The 16,560-nt window shown below is 39.9% G+C and overlaps 1 protein-coding gene across 3 annotated transcripts in view; it reads left to right on the forward strand.

The window, feature by feature from the left end:
• Window positions 1–16,560, forward strand: part of PCCA (propionyl-CoA carboxylase subunit alpha) — a 369,494-nt gene that overhangs the window by 90,326 nt on the left and 262,608 nt on the right. For all 3 annotated transcript variants that reach the window (XM_081815165.1, XM_081815167.1, XM_081815166.1), the window contains one exon: window positions 8,037–8,168. In XM_081815165.1, coding sequence (XP_081671291.1) covers window positions 8,037–8,168 — 132 coding nt within the window. The remainder of the gene's footprint in view (window positions 1–8,036; window positions 8,169–16,560) is intronic.

Raw genomic sequence — 16,560 nt, forward strand, 5'->3', positions numbered from 1 at the left:
AGCTGACTGGCACTTCAAAGAAAGTGATTCCTGTAAATGTAGGGGGTTGGAGGCCGATGGCACCCTTTTCTAGGGTTCTGCACCTCCTCTTGATTGATACCCCACAGTCTGTATGGAGGAAAAAGAATTAGGATTCGGTTTCCAGTCTTCTCTAATCCTGCGCTGTCCCGCTGCACCGCCAACTGGTAGTGGTGGGAGTGTTCACCCCCACCTCGTTCCTGTCTGCTCAGGTCCAGCTGCTGGTTTCACTCCAGAAGTTGGTGTGGCCACTCTGAAATCATTTTCAAAATTTTTATTGTAAAATAAAAGAGAGAAACTATGCAAAACAAATGTGTGGCTTACTTAAGGTAAATAATCTTGTAGTCACTGCTTAGGTCTAGCTATTAGACATTTGCCCTGAATCTTGTCCATGTGGCCCGTCTCAGTCCTGTTCTCTGATCTCTCCCTATTCATAACCACTACTTGACTTTTATAATAATCCTTTTCTTGCATTTTAAAATAATTTTATTGTCCAAATGTGCGTCCCTAGAAACTATGGTTTGTCTGGTCTATTTATTTTGAACTTTGCCTTTTAAATTTCTCTTAATCCACAGGTTTTCTTTTCAGACTTCTCTTTTCCTTACACTTCTGTTGAAGAACCTTGGGTTATTGACTTGTAGAATTTCTGTCCATCTTGACTTAGTTGATCGGGTGCTCATGGTACAAGTCAGGGTTTTCCTCCATTCTTGGCATTTTCTGCAAATTGGATTCCGACACGTGGATTCAGAGATGGGATCAGATTCGGGTTCGGATGCCTTTGGTCAAGACCGTAGGAGGCACATAGTCTCTTGTTAGCACTTGTTACAATGTAAGCAGCCTTTGATGCTTTCTGTCTCTATCTAGTATTTCACGGGATTGCAAAATGGTGGTGTTTTAACTCTGATATCTTTTTCTCCACTCTAAGGGAGAGGAATTTTTTAAAGAATTTCTTTGGAGGGGCGCCTGGATGGCTCATTGTTTAGTGTCTGCCTTCCCTTCAGGTCATGATCCCAGGGTCCTGGGATCGAGCCCTGCGTCTGGCTCCCAGGGAGCCTACTTCTCCCTCTCTTGCTCCCCCTGCTTGTGTTCCCTCTCTTTAAATCTTTAAAATCTTAATAAAAAAAAAAAGATTTTATTTATTTGACAGAGAGACAGTAAGAAAGGGAACACAAGCAGGGCGAGTGGGAGAGGGAGAAGCAGGCTTCCCGCTGAGCAGGGAGCCCGATGTGGGGCTCAATCCCAGGATCCTGAGATCATGACCTGAGCCGAAGGCACATGCTTAACAGCTGAGCTACCCAGGTGCCCCCATAGTGATACTTTTAATTAAAATTCAAGATAACCTCTTCTTTGTTACTCTTGTATCTTCGTTTTCATAATTAGAGTTCTGACTCTCCGGGACAGGGGAGATGATAAAATTAGAATACTTAATGATTCCTTGTCTAGTCAGTAGTATGTGTACACACACCCACACACACACACACACACACACACACACACAGCAATCTGAGGATGACAGTATCAGTACCAATATGATTATTGAAAACTTTAAAGAAATTTTACATATCATCTTGCTGTTCTTCCCTCACTTTAAAAATAGTTGTACTGGGGCGCCTGGGTGGCTCAGTCATTAAGCGTCTGCCTTCGGCTCAGGTCATGATCCCAGGGTCCTGGGATTGAGCCCCACATTGGACTTCCTGCTCCGCAGGAAGCCTGCTTCTCCCTCTCTCAATCCCCCTGCTTGTGTTCCCTCTCTCGCTGTGTCTCTGTCAAATAAATAAATAAAAATAGTTGTACTGTACCTGTGTTGTCAGAAAATACAGCTAGTATGGGGCACCTGGGTGGCTCAGTTGATTAAGCATAGGACTCTTGATCTTTGGCTCTGGTCATGATCTCAGGGTTGTGAGATCAAGCCCTGTGTTGGGCTCTGTGCTGGGCATAGAGCCTGCTTAAGATTCTCTGTCTCCCTCTCCTTTTGCCTGTCTCCCCTCTCTAAAACAAAAATAAAAAATAAAAAAGGAAAAATAAAAAGAAAATATAGCTGATATAAAGTATACTCTCTCCTTAGCCTTCATTTGGTTTTAGTCCTGCAAGTAACCACAGGCCCTTTATGTTGACCTCTTTTTAGTCATTTTGTTTTTCTGAAGCTCATTCTCTAGAAAGGAGTGGGCAAACCTTTTTGTAAAGGGCCGGATAGCAAGTATTTTGGCTTTGCAAAACAATCTGTTGCAGTTACTCAGTATTTTTTTTTTTTTTTAAGATTTTATTTTTTGGCAGAGAGAGACAGTGAGAGAGGGAACAGAAGCAGAGGGAGTGGGAGAGGGAGAAGCAGGCTTCCCGCCGAGCAGGGAGCCCGATGCGGGGCTCCATCCCAGGACCCTAGGATCAGCGCTTAACCTGTTGAGCCACCCAGCTGCCCCAGGATACAGTGTTCTTAAATTTTTCCCCCCAGGGTGCCTGGGTGGCTCAGTTGGTTGAGCGACTGCCTTCGGCTTAGGTCATGATCCTGGAGTCCCGGGATCGAGTCCCACATCGGGCTCCCTGCTCAGCGGGGAGTCTGCTTCTCCCTCTGACCCTCCTCCCTCTCATGCTCTCTGTCTCTCATTCTCTCTCGCAAATAAATAAAAATCTTAAAAAATATTTTTCCCCCCAAAACTTTGTTTCCCCCCACAAACCATTTACATATACATAGATATATTATTTTTAAGCAGTCTACACCCAACATGGGGCTCAGACTCCCAAGTCTGTGATCAAGAGTTGCATGCTCCACCGACTAAGCCAGCTAGGTGCTCCTGCCAAAATCCATTTAGATTGTGGACTGTACAGAAACAGGTAGCAGGCCAGATTAGGCTCACAGCCTTGTAGTTTGCAAACTACAGGTTTATTCAGTTCCTCAGAAGGAGGCCCTGAGTTCTTGTTTGTTTCATTTTCTCTGCATTTTTTCTTGGACGTCAGTTTTGTTGGATTTAAAATCCTTGGCTCATACTTTTTCTTGACTATATTATTCCATTTTCTTTTGGCATGGATTACTGTTGTCCAAGTCTGGTGATAATTTAAACTTCTCTTTTGTATAAGTCACATATTCTTTTTTTTTTTCTTGTATTTTTTGTTTTTCTTGTAAGCAGTATTGCTAGAATGTATCATGGTCATTCTAGATGGAATTTCTCAGTTTTGCTGTAGTATGTCTTTTTGCTATCTATTTCCAATTTTAAAACTGTTTTCTTGAAATACAGTTGTGGTATTCTTTTTCTTTGCTTTAGTTTTCTTTTTTTTTTAAGATTTTTTTTTCTTTATTTGACAGAGAGAGACACAGTGAGAGAGGGAACACAAGCAGGGGGAGTGGGAGAGGGAGAAGCAGGCTCCCCGCAGAGCAGGGAGCCCAACACGGGACTCGATCCCAGGACCCTGGGATCATGACCTGAGCTGAAGGCAGTCGCTTAACCAACTGAGCCACCCAGGCGCCCTGCTTTAGTTTTCTTGAAAGACTCCTCTTATCCATATGTTGGATGCTCTTTTTCTTCAGTTTCTCATTTTCTCTTGTATCTTTTAAAAATAATTTCATTGTTTTGATATTTAAATTCAGAAAAGTTTCTTCCTTTCACTTTCTATTTTCTGTAAGGCATTGTCTGTTTTCTTTATTCACTCTTGAGTTCCCTCTGGGGTAGTCTTCATTTCTAGAATGATATTTCTTTTTAATTTCTGATTTTATCTTGAGGCATGTCATCTCATTTCTGAACATTTCTAATTCTGATTTATGTTGTTTCATGTTTTCTATAACTTGAGAAAATGTTTTTCAGCTTGTTTTGAAATAGTAGGTAACAGTTTTGATCTGTTACATGTTGATATGTTTTTCTCTTGTGGTTTTTTTTTTTTCCCTTTCATGGATGTTATTCTAGTATTTATTTTATTTTCCTTGTAGAAACATTGTATGGAATTTTATCTTGATCCTTTTATTTTGCTTAATTTTATCTGTAAAGTTAGTTTTCCTCTATATTGCTTTTTTAAAGAACTGTGTATTGTTTTTGAAATGAGTGATACATGTCTAAGAAGTTAGAGTACTTGAATAGAGATAGCAGCAAAAGATTTTTTTCTGAAGTCTTGAAAAGATGAATTAACCTTGTAATCTCCCTATTATTCTTTTTGATGTCCATACTGTTAACACCATATTTAGGGGATAGCTTTTCTATCTGCTACTATGTGCTTTTGACATAGTCATAATAATTTTTGAAAGCTTTCTCACTGGCTCACTTTTTTAACTCATGTGTTAAGTTCCCCACACCAATCCTGAACAGACCTTTTCTACCAGAAACTCTTTTTCCTTTTAGCAAGGAATATATTAAAATCTAGAATCTAAGTCCTTTGGGCAATTCAGCAATTTTTTCATGGCTATGTCTCGTGCCTGACCCTGGTTTTACAGTTATCCAAGTACCTTGGTGAGCCTAAAGTGTATGCATTTAAAAGAAATCTGAATTCATAGTGTATCAGTTTACTACTTATATTTCTGAGAATGAATTGTGTATCATACATTTTTTTTTTAATTTTAGAGATTTTATTTATTTAACAGAGAGAGACACAGCGAGAGAAGGAACACAAGCAGGGGCAGTGGGAGAGGGAGAAGCAGGCTTCCTGCGGAGCAGAGAGCCCGATGCGGGGCTGGATCCCAGGACCCTGGGATCATGACCTGAGCCGAAGGCAGATGCTTAACGACTGAGCCACCCAGGCGCCCCGAGTATCATACATTTTTTATAAATAATGATTATTTCTGTCCTTCATTTACAACATAAAGCCTGTTGTAAGTTAAATCTCATTATTCCCCTAACATGCTGTTCAAAATGAATCCTTTTTTTCTTTCTTCTATCAAAATTTGACCAGAATCATAAAATCACAGAATTTAGAAAATGAAAGGAATCTTAGAGCAGTGATTTTGGCTTTTTGTAATTTCTTTCCTATGTATTATTATTAAAGTGTTTTCTAGTGCTGTTTAAAAAAAGCCCACTTTTTAAAGATTTATTTATTTTAGAGGGAGAGCATGCACTAGCGGGGGTGGGGAGAAGGGCAGAGGGAGAGAGAGAATCTCAGGCTGACTCCCTGCTGAGCGTAGAGACTGATGCGGGACACGACCTCATGACCCTGAGGTCACCAGTGGAACCAAAGTTAAGAGTTGGATGCTCAACCGACTGAGCCATCCAGGCCCATGACTGTAAGACATTTACCTGCCTTCAGGTATTATATTTATCATTCATGGTAAATTTACAAGGACCTTATAAAGCATATATTTAGAAGTGCATTTTATTGCTATGGAATGTCAAAAAGACTTACTGGTGATTAAGGGAGACAGAGAATTGGATGGATGACAAAAGATCCAGGGTGAACAAAAGATTATCAAAAGGGACTTACTAGTGATAAATTCTGGCCTTAACTTCTAAATCACACAGATGACTCTGGTCAAAATCTCAGAACTTTTAAAACATGCTCCATCACTTTGCAGTTGCCATACTGTCTTACCCTGACCTCACCCTTGCTCTTTTGGCCAAAGAATTAGGGGAGTTAGGAACTAGGACGCTGCGTTCTCATTTTGCTTTAATGACCTTTAAGGGCTAGCCCAGGGAATACTACCAAAACATCTAAAGAAAGAGGAAATGAGTTCATTGAAACATCTGTCTGAGTAGTTACCCAGCTTACTACTGGCTATTTTTCTTTTCTGTTGGATGGGACAAAAGAATAGTCATTAAATACTTGATGTGAGCTTTTTTTCTTGGTATTTTGCATTTTGAGGTAAGTAATTTGTCTCAAATCAGAATGCATGAGAAAAATCTAGTTAACTAATCAGAGGTTCCTAGTTGTTGGGCTCCTGTTAATCAGAAGTTTTACTGTATAATCATAATGTATTTTGGATGTTCTCATTTATGTTATTTCTTCAGCTGTTTGTGTGGGTATTCTGATTACTTGATTAAATCTGTCTAGCATAGTGGTATTTAAAACTGCATTTATAATAAAAATTCCTCCATCTTAGCAAGTAAAAGGGAAATATGGGAAACCAATTGATAGTTGAAACATGATTGTTTCCTCTTGACTTGGCTTGGCATTTAGTGGGTGGCAGGTTTGTAATGAAGAGAAATGAATATGATAATTGCTGTGATCCAAAATGACTGGAGACGTGGCGTATGCGAAGATGTAAGCCTATGACCACTTTGCCGTCTTACAGAGCAGCTCCACTTTTCATGTGTTTACATCTTGGGGGTTTCACAAAAGATTCTTTTTTTAAAATTAAGAACATAAGGTTCTACTCTTAAATACAGACATTTGATGGGGAGGTACTTTATGGGCCTCTGTTTTTGCTGAAGAGGTTTCTCATCTTGCATTATGCCATTTATAACTGGTAATTGTAAGTATTTGGGTTCCTATAATTTTGAGGTCCTATGGACCTAACTGTCTTACTTTTCTAGTGTTCTCTTTTTATCAGGACTTCTGGTTAAGAGATAAGAACTCACAGTTGTGGCACTCAGCTTGGTGTTTTACATTATTATTTTATTTAATACTCAGTCATACTTGCAAGGTGGTTATTATTCCCACTGTCACACAAAGAAAAGGAGACTTTATTAGTTCAGAATCTAAAATTTCCCTTTTCTTCTGTGTTGGTTTTGGGCACAAGAGAAAGTATACATCCTGAGTTTAAAGGCATTGGCTTTTTCTATACATTTTATCTGAGTGATTTCATCCACAACTTTTAATTTTCTCTTGTATTTAATGCCTTTGAAAATCCGTATCTCAGCCTGGACTCCTCTTAGAACCTCTAGGCCTCGCTGTCAGCTTCCTGTACGCTGTCATAGCCGTCTCACCCCCCCTGTTATTTATCTCCTATACATTGCTTTTGTTGATTCCCTGTTCTCCTTCCACCTTCTGCTCTGGATGGGTTTAATCCTCTTGGCTCATAACGGCTGAGAGACCAATCCAACAACACACTGCAGTAGCTACTCTGGATACTATGCTTAAAAGGAGAATGAAGCTCCTCTCCCAAGCCCAGAGTCCTTTCAGGCACCAGGGCTAATAGATAGAATATGAGGCATAAAATTCATGATTTATTCTTTATATCAACCTGACCAAAGGTCATGGGAGAATCAACAGTTCAGGGCCTAAGATGGTGCCCAGCATCCATTCTGGTTTTCCTTTTTTCATATTTAACCTCCATTCTTTGCCTAGTAACCTCATCCTTCACTTCAGCAATCCTCACCTTTACTTCTCTAGACCATGCTCCATAGTGGCACTGACTACATCATATTTTGCTCTCTCCCAGATTAGTTCGTTGGCAAAATTCATTAACATTTTGTTCATTATAATACTGTAAACACAGAGGGGTGGATCCATTGCTGGGGAACTAAATGTGATTGATACCGAAGAGTTTTTGTTGAAACTATAACTCTACCTGGTAAATTCCCACTATATTCTTGATTCATTTCTTGTAGTCACGAGGATGTAAACATTCTGTACTTTCTTTTGTCTATTTCCCTGAGGTTTAGTGATCACATTCCCTTGAATTAGTGGATATCCTGTGGTTTTCATCCATGTCCCCTACATTTAGCTCAAAGCCTGGCACAGATTTGGTATTTAATGAAAAAGGACATTTGTGTTGAACCTAGGCAGTGTGCTGTAGGGTATGGAGAATGCAGAGATTTATAAGGTGTTTTAAAGGTGAACCTACTGTTTAGGTTAGGTGGCAGGATATTATATATAAATACAACACCACAGAAGTGGCTTTCCCAAAGAATACTGTTAATATCAAGCAGGAATTCTTCATTTGTTATTTTTCTTTGGCCCGACTTTGTTTCCTGTATCTTTGTGCACTTGTAGTATATACAACACTGTATATTTTAATGTATTGGTTCAAATCCTTTGCTTTTAAGTTGTTTTTGGTACGTAAATAATTAGTAAATATACATATGGGTTTTTCTTTTTATAAAGTTGTGACTGTATCAAGCACCATATTGTTTTTGTTACAGATTTCTACTTGTCTTTCTCCACAGGCAGCAGAAGATGTCGTTTTCATTGGACCTGACACACATGCTATTCAAGCCATGGGTGACAAGATTGAAAGCAAATTATTAGCTAAGAAAGCAAAGGTTAACACAATCCCTGGCTTTGATGGAGTAGTCAAGGTGAGAAACTATATACGTGTAATATACGTGTCCTTAAGTCAAACATTTTGTGAAAAGCATAAGAGAAAATGCAATTATTGCTAAATGCAATAATATAAATGCAAAATAAAATGCATGGTAAAATGCAAAAATATGCATGTGGAGGTTAAAATAAATCAGTGTTGTTTACACTGGATTATTCTATTTTTTTAAAGATTTTATTTTTAAGTAATCTCTGCACCCAACATGGGGCTCGAACTTACACCCCCAAGATCAGGAGTCGCCTGCTCTACCAACTGAGCCAGCCAACTGCCCCTGGATTATTTTAAATGGTATAAGTTAAAGGGAGCAAGAAGCCACTTAAGCATTGTATTTCATGATCAATTTTTTTTAATTGAACTGTCGTTGACACGTTATGTCTCATTAGTTTCAGGTGAACAACATAGTGCTTTCACAACTCTATACATTATGCTCTGCTCACCACAAGTGTAGCTACCATCTGTCACCATACAACCCTATTACAGTACCATTGACTATATTCCCTGTACTGTACCTTTTATCTCTGTGACTAATTCTGTAAGTGGAAGCCTGTATTTCCCCAATCCCCTTCAACCACTTACCCATCCCCCTACTCCCTTCCCTTTTGGACACTGTCAGTTTGTTCTTCGTGTTTATGGGTATGAGATTCTGCCTTTTTTTTCCTAAGATGTATTTATTAGAGAGAGAGAGAGAGAGACAGAGAGAGTGTGCACACAGGTGGGGCGGGGGCAGAGGGAGAGGGAGAAAGAGGCTCCCAGCTCAGCAGGGAGCCCGACGTGGGGCTGGATCCCAGGGTCCTGGGGTCATGACCTGAATGAACTGAAGGCAGGAGTTTAACCAACTGAGCCCCCCAGGCGCCCTGAGATTCTGCTTTTTGTTTATTTGTTTTTCAGATTCCACATATAAATGAAATCATATGCTATTTGTCTTTCTCTGACTTATTTCACTTAGTATAATACCCTCTGGATCTATCCATGTTGTCGAAAATGGCAAGATCTTGGTCTTTCTTAAGGCCAAGTAATAATCTGTGTGTGTGTGTGTGTGTGTGTGTGTGTCCCCTCTTCTTTATCCATTCATCTGTCGGTGAACACTTGGGCTGCTTCCATATCTTGGCTATTGTAAAGAATGCTGCAGTAAACATAGGGGTACATATATTTGAATTCATGTTTTTGTTTTCTTTGGGTAAGTACCCAGTAATAGAATAACTGTATCATATAGTATTTCTATTTTTAATATTTAAAGGAACTTGTGGGACGCCTGGGTGGCTCAGTCGGTTAAGTGCCTGCCTTCAGCTCAGGTTATGATCCCAGGGTCCTGGGATTGAGTGCCATGCGGGGAGTCTGGTTCTCCCTCTCCTTGTGCCCCTTCCCCTGCTCGTGCACTCTCTGTGGCGTGCGCGCTCTCTCTCAAATAAATAAATCTTAAAAAAAAAAAGGAACTTCCATATTGTTTTCCTCAGTGGCTGCACCAATTTGCATTCCCACCAACAATGCATGAGGGTTCTTTTTCCTCCACATCCTCACCAACACCTTTTATTTCTTGTCTTTCAGTTCTAGCCATTCTGACAGGTGTAAAGTGATGATTTCATTGTGGTTTTGATTTGCATGTCCCTGATAATTAGTGATGTTGAGCATCTTTTGATGTGTCTGTTGGCCATTTGTATTGTCTTTTTTGGAAAAGTGTCCTTTCAGGTTTTCTGCCCCATTTTTAATCAGATTATTTGTATTTTGGTATTGAGTTGTGTGAGTTCTTTATATATTTTGGATTTTAAACGCTTATTGGATATGTCATTTCAAATATCTTCTCCCGTTCAGTCATGATTAGTACTGACTCATACTTTCATAGGAAAAAACTTGGTGATTTAAAAATGTACTCTTAGCTCTCTGGATTTCATTGAATGATGGTATGTATTTAACGTTTGAAACATTTTAATGTTCTATGTGTAACTTTGTGTTGAGCTTCTGTCCATATGCATAAAACATAAATTATAAATGTGTTTCTGGTGGAAAGTGGTATAGTCCCTATGTAGACTTTAACTTTGTGATTTGAGTTAGTCTGCAAAAACTTTTCAGTGTTAATTATTGTTAGCTTTTGGGCTGGGCAGTTGTTTATTGTGCAGGAAACTTTCATGTGTTATAGGACAATTAGCAAGCTTGGCCCTTATTAATATCCTCCATTTCTTGCCCATGTTTACCTTAAACTGTATTCATCCACTTTTTTCCCCTTCTGTCCTGTTACAAGGAAGAGGTGTTCCCATCCTCAGTAAAGCCAGTTCTTCTTGTTAGGTTCCAGATGTACCCCTTATAGCCTTCACGGGCTACAGTCTTTACGGATTATCTTTTCTCTCTTCCATGTCTTAAAACTTGTCTTTCAGCTCCTTTCCATTACCCTTGCTCTTAAAAATTCTCAGTCAACAAATGTGCTAATCCCTGGGCTAAGTGGGAAGCATGTGGTGGTGATAAACAAGATGCCCATGATCCCTCACCACATGGTGCATCCAGTTTAGTGGAAAGAAATGTGGTCACCTAGAGCACAGTCACCCCTTGTCACTTTATAGCTGTCACCTTAGTCTCCCCTTTCATAGCCACAGGTCTTAGAAGAATTATCCTTCCTTGCTTTCATTTCTGCACTGTTCACTTAATCATTAATCTACCATCGGCTGGCTTCTTTCCTCATGCTTATGGAAATTTCTCTTGCAGTGGCTACCAGCAACCTCTCCTTCTCAGTAAATTCAGTATATAATTTGTAATCCTGGTCTTTATCTCTTCAAAGCATTTGAGTCTCTTGGTCACTTTTTCCTTCTCTAAATATCTGCTTCTGGCACACTGCTCAGTTCTAGTTTTGTTTTTGTATTTTTTGGCTTGTTTTAAATGCTCATTCTTAGTTTTCATGCTGATTGTTTTTCCTATCTTTGTTCTGTAAATGTGGTTTTATTTTGGATTCTGAGTAGGAAATGTTATCGTACACCCTCACCCTGGGGCAACCTTACTCTTAGGGCTCACATCTCAAATCTATATATATTTATCTGTGCTAGATCTCTGCATGTGTGCGTGCCTCTTAAATAGTTTCGCTTGATGCCCCTGAGGCACCTTGAAAGTAACAAGTTAAAAGCTAAGCTCATAATTTTCTCTTTGATTAGCAATTGGGAATTAGCTCCATGCCCACCTGATTTGTAAAGTATTATTGGAACACAGCCATGCTCTTTTCTTTACAGATTGCTGATGGCTGCTTTTTTTCCCTAGTGACTGAGTTGAGAAATGAGTTGAGAAATGAGACTGAGTTGACCATGTCACCCAGCAAACCTGAAGTATTTGTTACTGGCCCATTCAGAAAATGTTTGCTGACTCCTGCTGTAAGCTTCTCAACCTGATTCTTTCCTGCCTGAGAAAGTGGTGGTATTTTCCACACTGTTTCTCAAGCTAGAACCTTAGAGTCATTCTTGATAAATACTGCTACAGAGAATTCACCTATAGATGCTTTCTGATCCATTTACTTCTTTCTTTGCTCATGCTAACACCAAGTTCCAGCTTTCATCATCCAATCTGGATTACTTTGTCAGCCTTCTAATTGGTTTCTTTGTAGCCAGTCTTGGTCCCATCCAATTAACTTTCTTCTTCTTTTTTTTTTTTTTTTAAGATTTTTATTTATTTATTGAGAGAGATAGTGATAGAGAGAGCATGAGAGGGGGAGAGTCAGAGGGAGAGGCAGACTCCCCGCTGAGCAGGGAGCCCGATGCGGGACTCGATCCCGGGACTCCAGGATCATGACCTGAGCCGAAGGCAGTCGCTTAACCAACTGAGCCACCCAGGCACCCCATCTTCTTCTTTTTTTTTTTTAATAAATAAAGATTTATTTATTTATTTTAGAGAGGGAGAGCATAAGCAGAGAGAGGGGGATAGAATCCCAGTCAGGCTCCCCACTAAACAGGGAGCCGGATGTGGGGCTCGATCCCCCAACACTGAGATCATAACCTGAGCTGAAACCAGGAGTCAGAGGCTTCACCAACTGACCCACCCAGGCGCCCCCCGCAATTAACTTTCAACACTGTAGCTTGAGTGACCTTTCAGAAATCCAAATTCAGTCCTGTGCCTGTGTTTGAAAACTCTTGAATGCCTACTAATTCAAGTCCTTTAAATGGCTGGCCTTTGTTTTTCTCTTCAAACTGATAGTGTAGCAGTTTATCCTTTACATTGTGTATGCCAACCATATATGACATCTTTCAGATTCTTGCAACTTCTGTACTAAATTCTGTCATGCATGTTGATCCTGCTTCTGTATCCATTCCTTATTGTCTCCTCATTGTTTACATGTTGGTTTAAACATACATGCCTCACAGAGGCATAGGCCCTCTGCTGTATTTCCTCTTAGTACCCTGCACTTTGCGCATCACATTTTAAATCATTCATTCATTCATCTACTAAGGAAATATTTAAGTGCATACTATTTGTCCAATGTTGTTTGAAGTACAATGAGTAAAGTAATGAACAACAATAATAAAAAAATACCTGCCCTCATGGAGCTTATACTATAGCAGAAGGAGACAGACAATAAACAAATAATAAAATATATAGTACATGCTATGGTGAAACATGAGACAGGGAATGGGGGAAGGGAATATTGGGAGGGTGGTGACACAGGGCAAGTCATGTGGTTATCAGGAGGAAGAGCAAAGCATACTAGGCAGAAAGAATAACAAGTGTAGAGGTGTTGAGACTGAAATGTACTTGCTGTTCAACAGACAACCAGGAATCATGTGGCTTCTGTGATCAAAGGAGAGAAAAATCAGAGATGAGGTCATTGAAGGAAGATGTAATAGGGAGCTCAGATTTTATAGGCCTTTCTGCCCATTTTAATGATGGGTTAAGTGTGTACTTCCTGCACATGGTTGTAAACTCCCTGCTGGAAGGGACTGTATTCTTTTTGTTACTGCGTCACTTATACATGGTGCCTGGCACATAGTCAGTGCTCACTAAATACCTGTTGGATGGATAATCTTCTAGGAGATAAGTTTTACACATATAACCATGGTAGACACATTATCTGTCATTTAGGACATATTTACTAGGCATACCAAAGAAAGGAAAGCATAATGAAAAACCAAGAGAAAAAGTAAAACAGACAATAGAAATAGATTGACATATGCTGTAGATACTGGAGTTGATGATAAGAACTGTAAAATAAGTATGATTGATACGTTAAAAATTTTTCTGAAGAAAGTGTGGAGAAAATAAGCATACAAAGAATTTCACCAGGGGCATCTGGGTGGCTCAGTGGGTTAAGTCACTGATTCTTGATTTTGGCTCAGGTCATGATGTCAGGGTCATGGGATTGAGTCCCACACTGGGCTCTGTGCTCAGTGTGGAGTCTGCTTGTCCCTCTCTCTCCCTCTGCTTCTTCCCCTGCTTGCGTGCTCTCTCTCTCTCTTTAAAATAAATAAATAAATAAAAATTTAAAGAATTTCACCATGGAATTTGAATCTCTAATAAAATTAAATGGAAATTATGTAATGGTAAATATATGGAAATAAGGACCTTAGATAGGTTTTTTTTTTTAAAGATTTTATTTATTTGAGAGAGAGAATGAGAGAGAGAGTGCACATGAGAGGGGGGAGGGTCAGAGGGAGAAGCAGACTCCCTGCTGAGCAGGGAGCCCGATGCGGGACTCGATCCCAGGACTCCAGGATCATGACCTGAGCCGAAGGCAGTCGCTTAACCAACTGAGCCACCCAGGCGCCCAGGACCTTAGATAGGTTTAATGGTAAACTAAGTAGAATATAGGATCCATGTGTAGTGTAGATTGGTATTTCCTTCCTTTTGATGGCTGAATAATATTCCATAGTAAGAATATACCACTTTTTTTTTTCTCCCCTTAAACCCATTCATTAGTTGATGGACGTCTGAGTTATTTCCATCTTTTGGTGATTGTGAATAATGCTGCTACAAACATTTGTGTGCAGGTGTTTGAGTATTTGTCTTGAGTTCTTTTGGGTATTTACCCAGGAATGGAATTGCAGGGTCATATGATAATTCCATGTTTAACTTTTTGAGGAACTGTCAGGCATCCAGACCTTGGTGTAATCCTCTCTTCAGTTTGGGTAAAACCTTGTGACTTGCTTCTCTAACTGTTAGAATATGGCAAAGGGTGATGCCATGTCACTACCTGAACTAGGTTATGTTAAAGGGCAAAGGTGATTGGCTATCATTGTATTAAGTTGCACTGTAGGGCAAAGTAATTGAGTGTTACTGCTGTGATATACTGCTTATATAATGTTTCATTATATAAGACTACATCTTAGGAAACTAGAGAACAGATTCTAATTTTTGACTTGATGACATAAGCTGCCATGTTGAGGAAGTCCACATGACAATAAACTACAGGCAGCTTCTACGGATCTGAGTTAGGGCAATCTCTGTCTGAGAGCCAGCAAAAGGATAGGGTGCTTAGTCATACAGCCACAAGGAAATAAATTCTGTCAACCATCTGAATGAGCTTGGATTTGTCCCCAGTTGAGCCTCCAAATTAAAAGGCAGTATAGCTCACACCATGGCTGCAGACTTGAAAGACTGAGCAGAGTATGACAAGTCTTTTGTTTAGTAGGCTGTCAACTGTTGGGTTTTAGTCCTTCTTTCCATTCTTGTTTTAGAGAGTTGTGTAAGTTCAGGTAGTGGTTTGGATGGGTTATTATGAACTGTGATCTATTTGGCCCCAGTGCTTCTGCCAGTATAATTTTACTTTTTTTCAAAAAGAAGTCTGGCCTTCTTGAGATCTTCAGTGTGGGCTTGATTTTAGTCACAAAGGTAGTAATGAGTCAGAGTCCAAATTAATTGTCTTGATGATGAATAGCAGAGTCCTCAGGAGTTCACACATGGGGTCATTAGGAGAGCATATGATCTGGAAATTCTGTTTGTCCTAAATATTCTTTCTCATGAAGTCAGTGGGTGTAGTGTCTTGTAGGGAGAAGATGACCTAAGCTGAAATCAGGAGTCAGATGCTTAACCGACTGGGCCACCAAGGTGCCCCTCGAGTGATTGCTTTGATTTCTGGAGTGGGAACATCTAGTTTTATCTGTAAGACCACCAATTTATTCTGCATCTTATTCTGCTTTTGTTTTTGGGCTCTTTCAAAATTTATAGTATGGAATTAAAGATCTGTCTATGTGACTATTTCCATCCAGTTTTTACTTGTTTATAAAATTTTCTGTGTCTGGCTTAAGGCTACTCAAAAAAAGTGAGGAGGGAGCTGGGTCACAACTGCTTCGGTGTCTACTCCTGAATGCCTAAAGGTACTAAAGAGTCTGTTTCTGAGGTGCCCAACAGATGGATCATTTCTTTGCTAGCTCAACTAGATTAGAGTCCAACCTAGTTTCATAGGAAAGATTTTGATAGTAGCTTCCCAAGGACCTTTTCCATTATTTCCAGTTTTTCTAAACTTCTCTGGTTTCCTGTGCAATTAGGAGTCTGAATCACTCTCAGGTCTTCCTATTTTGCTCTTGTATCCAGTATTTTTTTTTTTTTTTTTAATCTCAGGTTCTTTTTTTTTTTAATTAAAAAAAGCTTTTTTAAAGATTTTATTTATTTATTTGACAGAGAGCTAGAGAGAGAGTGCACAAGCAGGGGAAGTGGCAGAGGGAGAAGCAGGCTGAGCAGGGGGCCCAGCGTGGGGCTTGATCCCAGGATCCTGAGATCATGACCTGAGCTGAAGGCAGACGCTTAACCGACTGAGCCACCCGGCGCCCCTTTTATCTCAGGTTCTTATTAGCGCTGTGAACCAATTCATGTAAATCTGGGGACTACTGGATTATTTATACATTCCTCAATTTCTCTGTAAATTTCTGTCCAATCTGTATAAGCTTTGGAAAGCCTTTGGTAATGCTTCTTAGTTCAGAATGAGACCAAAGTTTTAATTTAGCCCTCAAGCTGGCCCTATTCTGACAGTAGCTTAATTTTAAAAGGTAATGTTGCTTTGAGGGTTTCTGGCCAGTTAGAAGAAAGAGGGAACAGGTCAGTGGAAGAAAGAGCAGGGCAGGAGCAAATGGAGGAAAACAGGATGGAGGAAAAGAAATAGCAGGATAAAGACCATCAGGTTTGACAGAGTTTTAAATTTTTCACATTTTTCATTTGGCTTTTCCTATGCCTTTCCTCCTCCCTATGAACTTTGTCTTTCCTGTGAATTTCATAAGGAAACAAATTTGGGGGACGCCTGGGTGACGCAGTCAGTTAAGCGTCTGCCTTCTGCTCAGGTCATGATCCCAGGGTCCTGGGATCGAGCCCCACATCAGGCTTCTTGCTCTGTGGGAAGCCTGCTTCTCCCTCTGCCTGCTGCTCCTCCTGCTTGTACTCTCTCTCTGGCAAATTAAAAAAAAAAAAAAAAAAAA

This window comes from Leptonychotes weddellii, chromosome 3 (assembly GCF_054177405.1).
Source record: "Leptonychotes weddellii isolate Sample4059 chromosome 3, ASM5417740v2, whole genome shotgun sequence".
Taxonomy (NCBI): domain Eukaryota; kingdom Metazoa; phylum Chordata; class Mammalia; order Carnivora; family Phocidae; genus Leptonychotes; species Leptonychotes weddellii.